We start from the raw sequence: 14,740 nt of genomic DNA on the forward strand, positions 1-14,740 counted from the left end.
GGGACAGCCAATCAGCAGCGAGTGTGTAACGTAAGGCGCAGGTCCCGGGGGGGCTGATCAGGTGACACTGACCCCACACCCTGCCTGAATGTGTAATAAATGTCAATGCGTGAACATGAACTGTGCAAAGTATCCAGAGAGTAGTGAAATAAATTAGCTGCTTCCTGAAGCTCGGTGTGTTTGTCAGAGGAAACGCCGCCATTCAACATTTTAAAGACAGCAGGATTTCCCTCCTCCGTCTCCATCTTTGAGCCGTGGTGTTTTCTCAATTCATTTCCCAACAAAAGCCTTTCACACTATGGTTGGTGCGGTGATGTGTGCGTGTCCATTCAGGTCTCTCTCTCCCTTAAATTATCCATGGAAACAACTACCAGAGCCCTGTACACCCACGCAGGTCTCTACAATCAACCTGGACCTCAGGGTGTCAGGCTGACGTTGGGTGGAGCTGCGCGGGGAATGACATGATGTTACCAGACTCCATGAACTAATAACAACAGCTTGTTTTTATGCAGAGCAACAGATTTTCTCAGTAGCTAATTTCTGTTCAAGCGTCCCAGTGAGCCAGCATGCGCACTACGTCCGGGACCCTGAAAGTGAAGCAGCTAAATGGAATACAGCCATGTTTAACTTTGTTATTTACACCTGTGTTTATCCTACTGTGACGTGTCAAACTATAAAAACAGATGTAACACAGCTAACATTAGAGTCGGGGGGCGACCACACAGTCCTGAGATGAGGTCAGACAGTGGAGTGGGTTCACCATGGTTTTCACCGACCGCACAATGATTAAGGTCTACAATGATGACCATAGGCATGAGTATAATAATTTGTACATGTGCAGAATGGGTTGTCAGTATAAACCTTCCTGGCCTGATCTTCTGCAAACACATTATGAAGTTGTATTTAGACTAATTGAGCTATTTTCAGTCATTTACAAGCAAGGCTGTCAGACGCGTTCTGGTTCCAGGTTCTCAAAACATGAGCATGTGACACCTCTGTCATATATGATAGATGAATGAATCTGTGGGGTTTTGGTCTGATGGTCACATTAAACAGTTTGGATGAATCACACACTCGACTCTGGGAAATCGCAGCGGCTCACTGTCACTATGTTCTGAAAATCTGCAGCCACACAAAGATGTAATCTGAGAGCACCACAAACGGAGCTGTGCTGTGTCCTCTGGTGACCACTGGGGGGCAGTGTTGTCAAGAGAAAAGTGACTCATCCCAGAGGTAAGCGCTCCGGTCATGCTTGGTTAGATTCCCTGTTCCTCTGAGGATAATTACAAATCCACAGTTCTGAGTAACTGTATAAATATTTCCTTTACACACTCAGAGAGGGAGAGGCCCGTGCTGAGGTGGAATATAAATCTGAAATCCACCTCACCAGACGTTTTAAAGTCTGTGTTAATAACTGTGTGATGGAGGACTTCATTAAGTAACATCCGGAGCAGTTTTAACTTCATGTCCCATAAACCATAATTACACAGGGAAAAAGAAGCTGACGCAGGACGAAGAAACATCAGCATTATGTTTCAGTTTATCTTGGATTTTAATTGGACATTAGTTCATGATCAGATGCAGAAGAGGAATAAAAAAGCAGAGAGATTTTCTTTAATATTAACTATACCTCTGTCATATCTGTACACTATTAATGCTGGATGTATCTTTAATAAGTTGTAGCACTAATGTATAAGTTTAAAGGGGGCCACAATGCTGTCTGAAAGGTTTAATGTGTGTGTTCAGGTAGAAGCTAAAAACTAGATCAAAATAAGTAGGAGAGATCTATTTTTCTTTCCTCTTAGTAAGTAATTGATATTTTCTTTCAAAAACTCTACTTCATATTCTTTAAAATCAAATGTATTTGGGTTTTATTTCTCATTAATAAGGTTTAACAATTAGCTGCCTCTGTTTAGGTTGACTGGCATTCTGACAACCACCTGACCAGTCATTTGAAGGTCACTGTCAACTGCATGATGGAGGACCTGGTGTAAGTCCACTAATGTGACCAGTTTGAACACCGTGTCCTCATAAACCACATTCACAGACAAGAAGAAGCTGACAAAGGACACAAAGAGCACCAACAGCCCATGCTATAGATTATCTTTGATTTTAATCAGACATTAATTACAGGATATACATGGTGTTTCATTGAAACAAGAGTGTAACACTGGTGGGCAAAGCCCTCTTTGCTCCTGAGGTCAAGAGATGGCTGACGTACTCTCTCACCAAGACGTGCGTAAAGAACATTTTGCTAATCCGGGTTCGTGTTCAGGGGCCAAAAAGGAAAACGAGACTGCTGCCACTTTCTCCGCTGTTTCCACATGTAACATGGTTTTCACAGAATCAACACGGGAGGACAATTCAGGATTATTCAGTCAGAGTTAACGGTAGAAGCTCCGCTGCATCAGAGGAAATTCAATGTCACTGATTCACCAGCTAGGGCTTTTTCAATTTTTGTTTTACAGTTTCAATTCATTATTGTTTAAAAAAAAAAAAAAAGAAAAAAAAAAAAGTTAAAACAAAACAAAGCGTATATACAGTTGAACTCAGTAGATATATATACATATATATATACATACAATATTATATAAATATAGTAAAATAGATTAAATTACATTGATTTCACGGTTTTCCATAAATAGATGTTGGACAATAACAGTTTGGTGACGTGTTACGTTAGTGTTGGAAGCACAGTGCACCGTCAGATGACAGGCTCACGACTCGATGGGGATGTGGGTCCACGTCGAGATTTCAAGTTCTTCATTGTGACACATTTTCGATAGCAGGAATCTGTGCAGCCATACCTAAAAAAAACACTCGTAATATTCTGACGGAGGCGTTCCTCAGCTAGTTGACATGTTTGGTTGTTGGTGTTACGGAGCACACCTGACTTCTAGTTTTTAGGTGTTTTTTTTTTTTTTTTGTTTGTTTTTTTTTTTGTGTTTTTCTTTTGTTTGCAAGTTTAACAGGTAAATTACAACCACTGCATGTGGTCAAATTCAAAGTATTCTCCCATAAAGAAAAAAATTTTCAGTTTCCCGCCACCCTTGGATGGGGAGGTGGAACTGAAGGCTCGGCGGCCTCCAGGTCTCGAAGCAGTAGTGTTGTCGCCGCGCACGCTATTCCAACAAGATCTTCAGCAGGTTTTTAAGAGTTAATACAGTTTCATTAGAGTCCTCTCGTGAGATACTCTGCAGCTCCCAGTGTCGGGTTTGAGAAGAAGGCAGGTTCTGTTGACTTACACTATGTTTTACAAGGAAAGCTGACACTATAAGCAAGGTCACAAAGCCTTGGTACGAATACTGAATAGGCGGTGTGTTAGGCCTCGCCTGTCAGAACTGACAAATCTGTTTTTTTTTTTTTCACAAGTGTGCTAAACAGTAAGTGCTTTCAATATACAAAGATGCTTTACAAATACATTTTTGGCAAAGTAAAAAAGGAAAAAAAAAAAAGAAAAAAAAAAAAAGGAAAAGAAACAAATGTTGGAAGGAACTTAATTGTCCTTGAGGAGGATAAACGTTCAAGTCTGTTGCCTCTTGTCGACCTTTCGGGAGATTCACATACTTTTCTCAGCAAGACTCCGAGGTCACAGCCACACTCACGCCAAACGCAACAACACCGTACCTGAGTGTAAGCTGCATTTTGAACTCTAAGACTATGTCATCTCTGTTATGAGGCACCTTCAAATATTTGTTTTCAGCTGTACCAATAACTACACAAAAAAAAACAAAAAAACATTAAAGAGTAAAAACGAGCAAAAACGACAATGAAAAAAAAAAAAAAAAAGCTACAATAAAAAGAAGAAAGCAAGTAAAACACCATCTTTGTGGCCTATAACAGCAAACTGTACAAAGTTTGGATACATTCTCTTGGAATGGCAATGGTCTGTTGCTCAGGAAGTCAAAGCCGAGCATCAAGTGAGTTCTTTGTGTTTTTCTTCTTTTACAATAGGTTTTTCGATCTTCGTTGGTTGCGTGGTCGTTAGCAGTCCAGTGCTGGAAGCGTACCGCTCTCCCTCCTCCGGCAGGCTGCAGCAGGAGAGGCGGAGCTTTAGTGTCCGTTGGGGTGTGCGTCTGGGCTGGCTGTGGCGTTGTGGATCCAGTCCATGATGATGAGGCTCATGCTGCCGATCATGACCACGAGGCCGCACAGGAGGAAGGCGGTGGCCTGGAGAAGGAAAACGACCTCACATTTAGCTAATGTGTTCAAGCAGAGCGACTGAGTCAAACTGTCAAAATGCTTTCCGGTTATTCGCTGACGTGTGTGTGTGTGACGTGTATTAAGAATCAGCTCCTTACCCCGATCTTCTGCACAGACCTCATGGACTCCTTCTTCACCAGTTTGATGTAGAAAGCCGAGGGCAGGATGAAGATGAGCATGGCAGCAGCAGAAGCGCCTGGGAGAGGAAAGAAATTTGTCATTTTAGTCACAACATTTTGTATCTGAGCAGATTTTTACATTTATTTTTATCATCGTATACATTAACACACACAGACACTCACCGATGAAGCCAAAGATGTCCCTGATGGTGGGCACAAAGATAACCAGGGCGTTGGTGCCAGCCAGCAGGACCACGGTGATGATGGAGTGGCGGATCCAGCTGAACTCCTTAGAGGAGGACAGGTGCTGGTTGATGGAGGTACGAATCTACACAGAGAGAGAGACGAAAAGAGAGGTTATCTGACATGACCCACTGAATTCTCCTGACTAATAGTCTAAGATCTGAGCGTGACTTCTTTGACACTCACAGGGAAGAGCACCACAGGGACGGTGAGGGTGACGGCGGTCAGCACGGCCAGACGGACGATCAGCAGGACCACATCAAACTGGTAGATTTTGGAGTAGGTGTGCAGCAGCTCAGGCTCCACGCGCACTGTGTGGAAAGACAAGAGAGACCTGTTAGAGCTGAAGTACTTCACAAACACAACAGGTAAAGACATACGTTAAAGGTCCCATATAGTCTAAAGGTAGATGTCCATGAATAGTTTGATTATAGATCAGGTCTAGGTTCTATATTAATACTGTGAAAGTATCAAAGTGCTCAGTCCACAGAGAAATGCACACAGCCTGTATTCAGAAACTGAGCCTTAAACTAACTTCTGTAACTTTGTGATGTCACAACAAAGCAGTCACCCTCTGAACCTGGAACCACCATCCAACCTTGCAGGATTTGGTTTCTCAGAGTGTTTACCTGCTATATGTTTATTCAATCACTCAGAAAACAGCCAGCCAATCAGAAGAGAGGCTCAGAACCTCCTCTCTTCTGATTGGCTCACTGACCTGCTGTTGCTAAAGCTCCAGAGAGAAGCCTGAGAGAGGAGATGTAAAATTACATTGAGGTGGTTTTTGGTTCTGAAGACCACAAATATATCTTCTTATGGATCAAAACTTCAAATAAAACACAGGAGAAGAGTAAATATGGAGCTTTAATGTAAAGAGAGTTTTAAAAAAACAGGCTGTAAAGCTGCCAGAACTGGAGATAGTGAGTTAGCTGATTGAAAAGTGATCCATAACACTTTTTTTTACTGTGTCTGTTATAAAAACATGAAAGGTGCAAACATTACACCAGCTGAACATCAGCATGCTAGCACAGAGAGCTGGTTGTTCTGCATATGCCACAACATAGTTTTCTAACATTTGTTCCCTCCATTTAAACATCAGTGTTGCAATCTATTCCACTCCCACACTTTCACCATGAGTGGCTCAACTTGGCTGGCGCCCTCTGTCTTGTCCTAAAGGCGGCAAACACCGCCCAAGCATGTTGGAACAAGCGTCACAATGATTTCTCAATCTCTACTCTCCCTGGCTTCGGACTTATTCACCGTCCTCACATCAGGTTTTGCCCTATCAAGGCGGTTTGAGGAAGTCTATCGTGCTCTTGTATAACCGGTCTGATGTTCCAGGAACTTTACATTCGCTCCTGCCAAACAAACAGGAACGCAAACATGCTGGCGCACTGTTCAGCGACGACAGGTGGATTTTTTCACAGTCTTATGTAACAGGCCTCGAGTCCTGTCCTGAGCATTTTGTCCTAGGAGGGTTACTCTGTATTTAGTTTGGACCTGGAGACTTCCTCCCTTAACTTTGAATGATTGATCCATTCTGACATTCAGTATTCAGGGACAATGACTGCTTGTAAACCCGCACCGCTGGGATTAACTCTTTGTTGCTTTCTGGTCAGTCTGTTCCACTCCTCGCATTTACTGATTCATTTTTTTGTTTAAATTTCAGTTACAGAATCAGCTACATCCCAAAACTCTTCAGCTAATAGATTCAGTGAACATATTTTTATCAAAACCCCCCGAGACTTACGGTTGAAGGTCAGATATCCGAAGAGGGCGGCCAGCAGATACATGATGAACATGGCCAGGAAGGACACGTTGGCAACACCCTGCATCTTTCTGCGGGAACGGCTGTTTTAGGAGAGAGGAGGTGTGTTTCATTTAGACGCAAGCACACAGTAATCTTAGAGATAAATTTCTTGGGTTTTAAAATCGGGAAAGCGCTGATAAGGAAGCAGCTGCGGTCGGTAGTTTGGGGGAACATGATGAAACGAAAGCACTCACTCTTTGAGCTCCTCGTACATCGGCAGGATGGCCGGGTGGCACACGAAGGCGAAGGTCAGGATGGGAACAGCATAGACAGTCTGGAAAAAACAACAACAAAAAAAAAAAAAGCACGACACCCAAACATTACTAAACAGAACTAGCTTTTAGTACAAACTTAAATTCTCCAGATGTTTGCATGTCAAAGAGCTGCACCTGCGTGTTGTAGACAAAGTATTTCGGCGTGCACGCGTCCTCGCTGTAGTCCACGGCGCTGGTGTTTGGGTGGGACAAGGTCATGTTCAGCAACTTGCTCATGGTTTCATTCAGAGCGCTGATGTCTTCAGACAGAGGGCAAGGGATCTGGAACTTCTTGATGATCACCTGGAGGACAAGGCGGGGTTTTATGAGCAAACGTTTTGGCTTGAAATTTAGTAACTCCTTAAATCTGTCTGGTTGAAAAGCTTCTTAAATCCTCACGGGAAATAAACAACTTTCACTGAGACCAGGCTACTGTGAGAAATCAGGTGAAAAAACAGTCAGGATCCCCAAATCCAATTTTAAAAGACACCAAAGATGCAGCCAAATTTCAGTTTCACTATTTCACTTTGTTGTGTTTCAGTGTTTTGTGACATTTCCCATTACTGGAATCCTGCTCTTCCATGTGGGGAGGAGGGGAGCGATAGATTTCATGGAAAAACTCAAATGTTCTCTCTGACTAAGACTCATCTGGCACAACAGGATGCTTCAGAGAGGGTGTGTGTGTGTGTGTGTGTGTGTGTAATGAGGAAACTGTTAGGTTGTACTCACCACGATCACAAAAAACACCATGCAGAGCAGGGACAGACCACTGGTGTAACCAAGGTAACCTGAGAAGGGGGGAGGGGGGGGAGGGTTGGAAAAACACAAACATGAGCTACCGTTTTTACGACAGGCTTCGGCTTTAAAGCTGTGGTATTTTTTTCCCGCTTCACTTCAAGCTGTGAACATTTTTGGACCCTTTTTTTTTTTTTTTTTGAAGTCGGCCACACGTGTGAATGTGTCACCCACTCAGCAACCAAACCCTGTTTAGAAATACATCCGACTTTACAGCACACAGACGGATGCACGGCTTACCCAAGTTCCTGAGCAGGGAGAGGGGCAGGATGATGGTGAACGTCACCAGCAGCACCAGGTAGTCTCCGTTAGTGTACCACTCCCTGAAACACAAGAGAGAACATGTATGATATTACTGTCAGAAGTTATTAATGAATGAAACATTTAACTAATGAGCACCAGTCTCTGTGTAACTGAATTGAATGTATCATCAGACTAATGACCAGCTTTACACATTAAGTTCAGTTTGCTTGTCAGAAAAGCTGTTATATAATTTCTTCTTTTCTTCGTCTGATGATGTCGCCATTCATGAGAAATGTAGGATCCAGGATCCTTTTACTGGAGACTACTTCTTTTTCATAACTTTATTGACAATATATGCAACCTGTCTTTATTGCAGTTGATTCATCTGCCTTTTCTAGATGGGATGATCTGAGTAACCAGCTTCCACAGTGAACTAATTAGCTTTAAAACTGACAGCTCTGTGCGTTAACTCCACCTTCCTGTCAGACCGCTCCTGATTTTCTGCAGCTTCAGGTCCGATCAAACCTCTCAGCTGCTGCTCTGACACGCAGCTCAGAGCTTCACATCCACATATCAGCTGACACTAACCGCCCTGTGCACGATGAATGCACCACTCACAAAAATAGATGTAACAAAGCAGCACTGACGACGCGAACCACATCAATTTTTGAAACTTGAAGCGAGGTCGCAGTGAGCTCATCCCCCGCGCTCTGTCTCGATGCGGCACCGGCTGCATCCTCTAAATGGGCTCTTTGAAGGGCCACGTGAAGAGACTGAGCACTGTCCGTCCCTTTAAAACATCCAGACCCCCCCCCACCGCTCCTCCCGCCCATTATCCCTCCTCTGCTACACAACAGAAGGACAAAGACGCTGCTTCCCCTTCCCTGACTATCAGCACTTGAAAAACAACCGGCAGCCATTTTGCTCGATGTGCCACTTCACCTCGAGTGCCTCTGCCAGTCGCTTCTGCTCTTTGTCACACCTCATCTAAAATAATTTTTTTTTTTTTTTCAACTTTCCGACACATCAGTGCTTTCACCGAGTTGCCAAGTGCTCGGTGTCTTGACTCTACAAACACTCCTTTTTGGGATGTGTAAGCCCGTCTGTATTGACATTGGTTGAAGGCTTAGTGCTGCAAAACTGCTTGACAAATGCTCTATTGGTCAGATCTGAATCGCCACCAAAACTGAATCAATTGTTCTTTGGCCAGAGGCCGATCTGGCAGGTCTGCCCACCACTTTCTTGGAAATTAGTTTCGACTTGATGGTGAGTTCAGAACCTCCATTGCAGGGTCATAAATTTTTAATTTGCCACCAATATTTCAAGCTGTGTTCAGCTGTGTGGGAAAAAAATATGACACCAATATTCAAGAGTGCAGAGGAAGTCTGCGTTTCATTTACATCACGCAAAATAGTTTTTTTTAAATGTATGTATTCTGTACTAGATACTGCAGGATTTTTCATTTACAATGAATCGATACTGTAGGGAAAGTATCAAAGCCTCAGTCCACAGAGAAATGCACACAGCCTGTATTCACAAACTGAGCCTTAAAACCAGCCGAAAGGACTTCTGTGACTTTGTGATGTCACAACAAAGCAGTCACTGCTCTCAGCCACGCCCACCTGGACCCACCATCCAACCTGTCAGGATTTGGTTTCTCTGTGTGTTTAACTGAAATCTGCTATATTTTTTAATAGATCTCACAGAAAACAGTCAGCCAACCAATCTCTTCTGATTGGCTCACTGACCTGTTGTTACTAGAGCTCCAGAGAGAAGCCTGAGAGAGATGTAAAACTACACTGAGATGATTTTTGATTCTTAAAACCACAAATATATCTTCTTATGGCTCAACACTTCAAATACACTTCAAGTGTAAAATATGGGACCTTTAAGATATGATAGCCTTTGGGATACTTTGATGACACTGACTGTGTACAGGACACCTGTATCAACTTTCCAAGACCTGAAGGTGGTCACATGTGCTTATATATCTGGATACTCACCCATTGCTGGTTCCCAGAAAGGCCTGGATGACGATGGGCAGCTCGTATTTGACGATATAGAGGTAGCTTGACATGGCTGTGAAGAGGTTAAAAACTGGAGTCAGTACATTTTCCTGTGAAGTCAGCCAAGTCATGTCCATCTAAGGGACTCCACTACAAAAATAGAGATGTCTGATATTCGGTGACGGGCAGAGTTTTCCATAGGAAAGAAAAAAAGTTTGACACATGCTTGTCGAATGACTCATGTTTCTACTGGACATTACTCGACATTCCAGAAACACATGCCGGTTTCCATCAGCCAAGATTTCTGTTTTTCTTTCTTTTTTTCCCCCCATCCTCTTAGTTTAGATACAGAGTGACAGTGTTCAGTTTGTGGAATAGACTCATGGTGGATAAATATAGAAAAGTAGTTCAATAATAGTTACACAACACTTATTCCTCTGCTGCTAAAATGCCTCTTACCTCCAATGTTCTGCATGGTGATGGAGAAGGAAGCGGCGAGTTTCCCTGGCAACCCGAAGGCTTTGTAACCCAGCTGCTCGTACACCAGTGCACCTTTGAAGAGGGAAATGAAGATTTGGTATTTTTAAAATAAAACTTAACGAAGTCACTGGGGATCTTTGTGCGCACGACTGTCCGACAGACTCACCTCCTTCATTGGCCGTCTTCAGCAGCAAGTGGACAGAATACAAGGAGAAGATGGCAACGGCCATGAGGAGAATCCTGTAAACAGAGGAGAGGGACCTTTAGCTAAATGTTGACCAGGAACCGAGACGGAAAATTATCAGGAAATAAAAAGAAAAATCAGAAACAAACTGGTGTTGATCGGTGCTGAAGTGCTGCGCTGTGACATGTGCCTACACTCAGCATGGGACTTTAAAGGCCAATTCAACGACGTGTAATGACTCAAATCTTATTTCTCTTGAGAGAATCTCCCGGTTGGATGAGATGATTTCGCCAAACCAGAAGACGAGCGTTCAATGAATGATTTCCCCAAACGCCTCATTGTGAGAAAAGAGGTCAGCAATCAGGCAATTTTTAAACCTGTTGCCTTTGAGACTCAAGAGTCTGCACATTTTCATCATCCGCTGCAGTGAAAACCTGCCTTTTCTCACATTTTCACGGCCTGATCAGTAAAGACCTTGAAGGCAGCATCAGTCTGGAGGTCGTGTTAGTCGCAAGCAGCATCAGCGGGGTTGCAGAGGATGAAAGGTTTCCCTGTATGGGATCCTCTTAGCACCCTTGGGACGCTGCAGCGCCAGCACTGTGTGCCTGGGGGGGGGGGGGTATTAATAGTCCAGGTGAAAATTAATCTCCAGGCCATTCCAGACCCGACGCAGCGTTTCCCCTCGGCAGGTGACCGTCCAGCTGCTTTGAGCTAGCTGACATCATAATTGTTCCTATCTTATCACTTTATACACCGCGACTAAACAAATATATGCTTTGGCTGACCTTTTATGGGGAGTGAGTTTGTTCTTGTTTTTTTTTTAATTGTAATGGCTGATGCGAAGAGCTCCAGACATGCGTTTCAAAACTCAAAGAAAGCAGCTATCATCCATTAATCAGTGATAAAAGAGCCACTTGGAAAACTTCCAGCTACTTCAGCAATTTAGTAGCTATTTGTTTTTTTTTGTTTTTTTTTTGTTTTTTGTAATCCCCAACTTCCTGCTGATTTAGGGCTCTGATTGGCCGACAGTAAACTAGGCTCTGCTCCATTCATGATCTCCTGCGAGCGTACTCTCTGTTTACGTAACTCTGGCCCAAATGCAGCAGGATTAACTCGGCTAAGCTGCCACTCCGGCCGCTCCTCTCGTGTTTGCAAACTGACATGCAACAGCCATTTGGCGGCACCGGGAGCCGACGCTGAGTAAGAATTTGATTTCTGGCTGCGGAGTGCTTCAGGCTGGATGTCAGAGCTGATTGGGGATCAGTGCTGTGAGGTGCTGTCTGTGTGGTAGCGAAACATTTGGCCTCCTGAGATGTGTTAGTCTATGAAAAACTATTCCTCATGATGTTCTTAGAAATGCAGGCACCAACATGAACTGACACGATGGTGAAAAAGGGTAAAGTGTAATCGTTAACACAGGTTCTAAAAGTGATAGAAAATATTCAAACCTCATGATAACCAACAGAGGAAGCGCTCATAAAAACCCATCATTTGCCCTGAAGTGAACTTTCTTTTTTTCCCACTCTCTCCAGTTTTTATCTACAGCAAACATGATAGTGAGAACTTCAACTGTGGTGACGACCATCTATAAACTTTCGACCCCTGTGTAATCTACGGCTCAGGGTTGAGCGGCTGCAGAACACACACACAGTACGGGCGGGAAAAGCTTTCCCTGCAAAGCTGGAGTACATCATGACCTGCGACCTTGATGCAACAGACAAAACCACACCTGCCTGTGCAGACGCTTGATTATGAAACAACAGCACTCCTGCATCAAGTGCTGCCTTTACTACACTACACAGTTCTTCCTTTGAAATTGTTTTATTTTTCTTGCTGTTATAACCAATTCATTTTTTTTTTTACCTCTGCATGTAAAATTTAAAAACACCTTCAAAGTTGAAAACGACCCTAGTTAATAGCCTACTTAATATATGGTAGAATAAAAACTTACACAAATAGGGCAATGCCAGTGTTGGCCATTGCGTAGGACAGACCCAGGATGCCACTGCCCATGATGGCGTTGCCCAGGTTGAAGACGGACATGCCAAAGGAAGCGTTGCCCTGGTGCTGTGGAGGAAATAAAAAATGAAACAGTTAGGAAATTGTGAAAAATGACATTAAAGTTTAAAGGAGAAAAGTGTGCAGGGGGATAAGAGGAGCTCTTACATATTCAGTTTCATACTTCTTCTTCCCCAGGTTATGCTCTGGGAGGAACTTCTGACTCTCTGCGTCGATATCAGAGCATTGGCTTTAAGAGGAAACAGGAAAGAAAAGAATTGAATGCAGTGTAGGTGAACAGGATGTTCAGTGTCCACTCCAGAAAAGGAAAAAAAAAAAAAAAAATGTTTATGCTGTTTTGTGTATTTAGATGTATTTATTTAGCTGGCCTCACCTGTCCAGTGGGACCTTCTTCGTACAGTCCTGGAAAGTGTACTCAGTGCTGTTGGAGCTGCTGTTGTCCTCCTCAGGAGACATGTTCAAGAAATTCATCTCAGTTTTGGCAGCAGGTTGTTTCATACTGAAGGAACAAAAACAGATTTTTTTTTATTTTTTAATATGCATTTTTAGGCATTTCTTCTACCTGCGTCACGTCCTCCCAGCACAGCCCGTTTATTTCTAGCTGTGCGCGTTCACGTCCCTTTAGAATAATCAATATTATAGTGAGCGGGCGCGCGACTCCAGGTCATGTGACTTCTTTAGAAGAAGGAGGAGGGAAGAGGAGGGGGGAGAGGGGGGGGGGTGACGCACCGGCAGTGGAAAAATACCAGACCGGCAACCGCGTCCACCCGACATCTCAGCCCCGCTGTATGACAAAAAATCCGCAGCACGCGCCGCTCACTTTGTGCACATTTCCCCTCCGAAATCAGTTAAAAATGAAAACGCACTGTGATAGCGTCTTTTTCCACATATTAAACCTCCTGTAGCTTTTTAATGAAGCAGTGTGAGTGAGGTGACAAGAAGGCAAAGCTTCATGTCATATAATAAATCTTGACAGTCTAATATCACGTTATTAATTATCACTGGCAGTGAAGTGTGCACATGTGGGTCCACGCTGAGCCCAAAAGGCGCAACCACCAGATCCTGTTAATGACATTATTTCCACGGCCGGCTCCGATGGAAACAATGGCACGTGTTGTCCCTTTATGGGCATGGCTCTCCATTTTGCGCAGAGGCTCTGATTCATACTCAGGTTATGATTAGAGGCTTTTCAACATACACACATTCAAAAACACACACACACACACATACACAAACACGAGACACTTTAACATGTCTTTCTTTTCACTCTCCTTGTCTCTACCTATCCGTGAGGCAGTGACAGCCCAGTGCCAGCACCAGACACGAGTCCAGCACTGCAGCATCACTGTCACACCAGCTTCATTATTTATTTATTTGGACCAGGACTGACCTGGTAAGAAATGACGCCTCAGGCCTCAAAGAAAAGACAGTTCTGGCCTTTTTTCCCCCCTTTTAGATTGAGATCCACACAACTAACATGACAGGAAATGGGATTAATACTGACTTATTAGCCCAAAAGAGCCAGTGACACTTTCACTACTTTTAATGAAATGAGATTCAGAATACAACCAAAAGACAGGCAGTGAGTTGATTCAGTACAAATAGAAAATATGAAAGTGTAAAATCTAAATAACATCTAAAATCTGTTTTTTTTTTTTTTTTTTTTTTAGAGGCTGTGCCGCCTACATCCGGGAAGTGATTTGTGCCTGTCAGTAAATGATGAGGATGCCGGCAGTCTTACCTTTCGAAGATGTGGCAGGAGGCCTGTAAAATCCTTTTCGGTGGAAAAAGAAACAGCAAATGTCCGGACGATTTCTTCACAAAAAAAACCTTCTGATCCTTGAGAGTGTTTAAGGTTGAATATGAATAAAATGAGAGTTGAATGGAAAGGCCTGTTATCAAACAGGATCTGAGTCAAAACACTGGCTGACACAGTTCAAGTAATAAACACAGACAGTGTTAGAATAAAACCGACCGACGCGTAAACGCAAAGAATTTAGATTTAGTCACATTAAACCAAAATTCCCAGAGATGCGGTGCGCTCGGAAACAAGACGCTGTTCTGCTGGAGGAGGGGTGGGGACTCAGCCTTTATAAAGATGAGCATTGCATCAGCCCTACCTCGGATGGAAGGAGGAGGGGTGAGTGTGAGGGACGACGAAAAAAGGAGTGGCTTGACTTTTCTTTTTTTTTTTTCTTTTCTTTTTTTTTTTTTTACACACACACAGCGGTGACGTGGGTTTGTATACAAACACAGCGGTGACCCAGAGACGGGAGAACCTCAGGAACCCTGCAGAACGTCTTACAAGAGGTTCTGTAGAGGAGGTCGCGTGCCGTTAGAACAAGCGGCCGGGCAGAGTGTGACCAGCTGAAGCTCATACACAT

At 43.5% G+C, this 14,740-nt stretch overlaps 1 protein-coding gene across 1 annotated transcript; it reads right to left on the reverse strand.

Moving 5' to 3' along the window:
* Positions 1-3,762: 3,762 nt before the first annotated feature.
* slc38a2 (solute carrier family 38 member 2) lies at positions 3,763-14,421 on the reverse strand. The gene is made up of 16 exons (XM_022749686.1): positions 14,098-14,421; positions 12,730-12,855; positions 12,504-12,585; positions 12,289-12,404; positions 10,320-10,393; positions 10,133-10,225; positions 9,671-9,746; positions 7,665-7,747; positions 7,359-7,417; positions 6,765-6,932; positions 6,570-6,649; positions 6,316-6,416; positions 4,752-4,876; positions 4,506-4,650; positions 4,302-4,399; positions 3,763-4,170 (listed from the first exon to the last, which is right to left on the reverse strand). The coding sequence occupies exons 2-16, from the start codon at positions 12,852-12,854 to the stop codon at positions 4,054-4,056; spliced, it is 1,542 nt and encodes a 513-aa protein (XP_022605407.1). The 5' UTR covers position 12,855; positions 14,098-14,421; the 3' UTR covers positions 3,763-4,053.
* Positions 14,422-14,740: the final 319 nt, after the last annotated feature.

The sequence above is a fragment of the Seriola dumerili genome, unplaced genomic scaffold, assembly GCF_002260705.1.
Source record: "Seriola dumerili isolate Sdu_G_001 unplaced genomic scaffold, Sdu_1.0 BDQW01000138.1, whole genome shotgun sequence".
Classification (NCBI taxonomy): domain Eukaryota; kingdom Metazoa; phylum Chordata; class Actinopteri; order Carangiformes; family Carangidae; genus Seriola; species Seriola dumerili.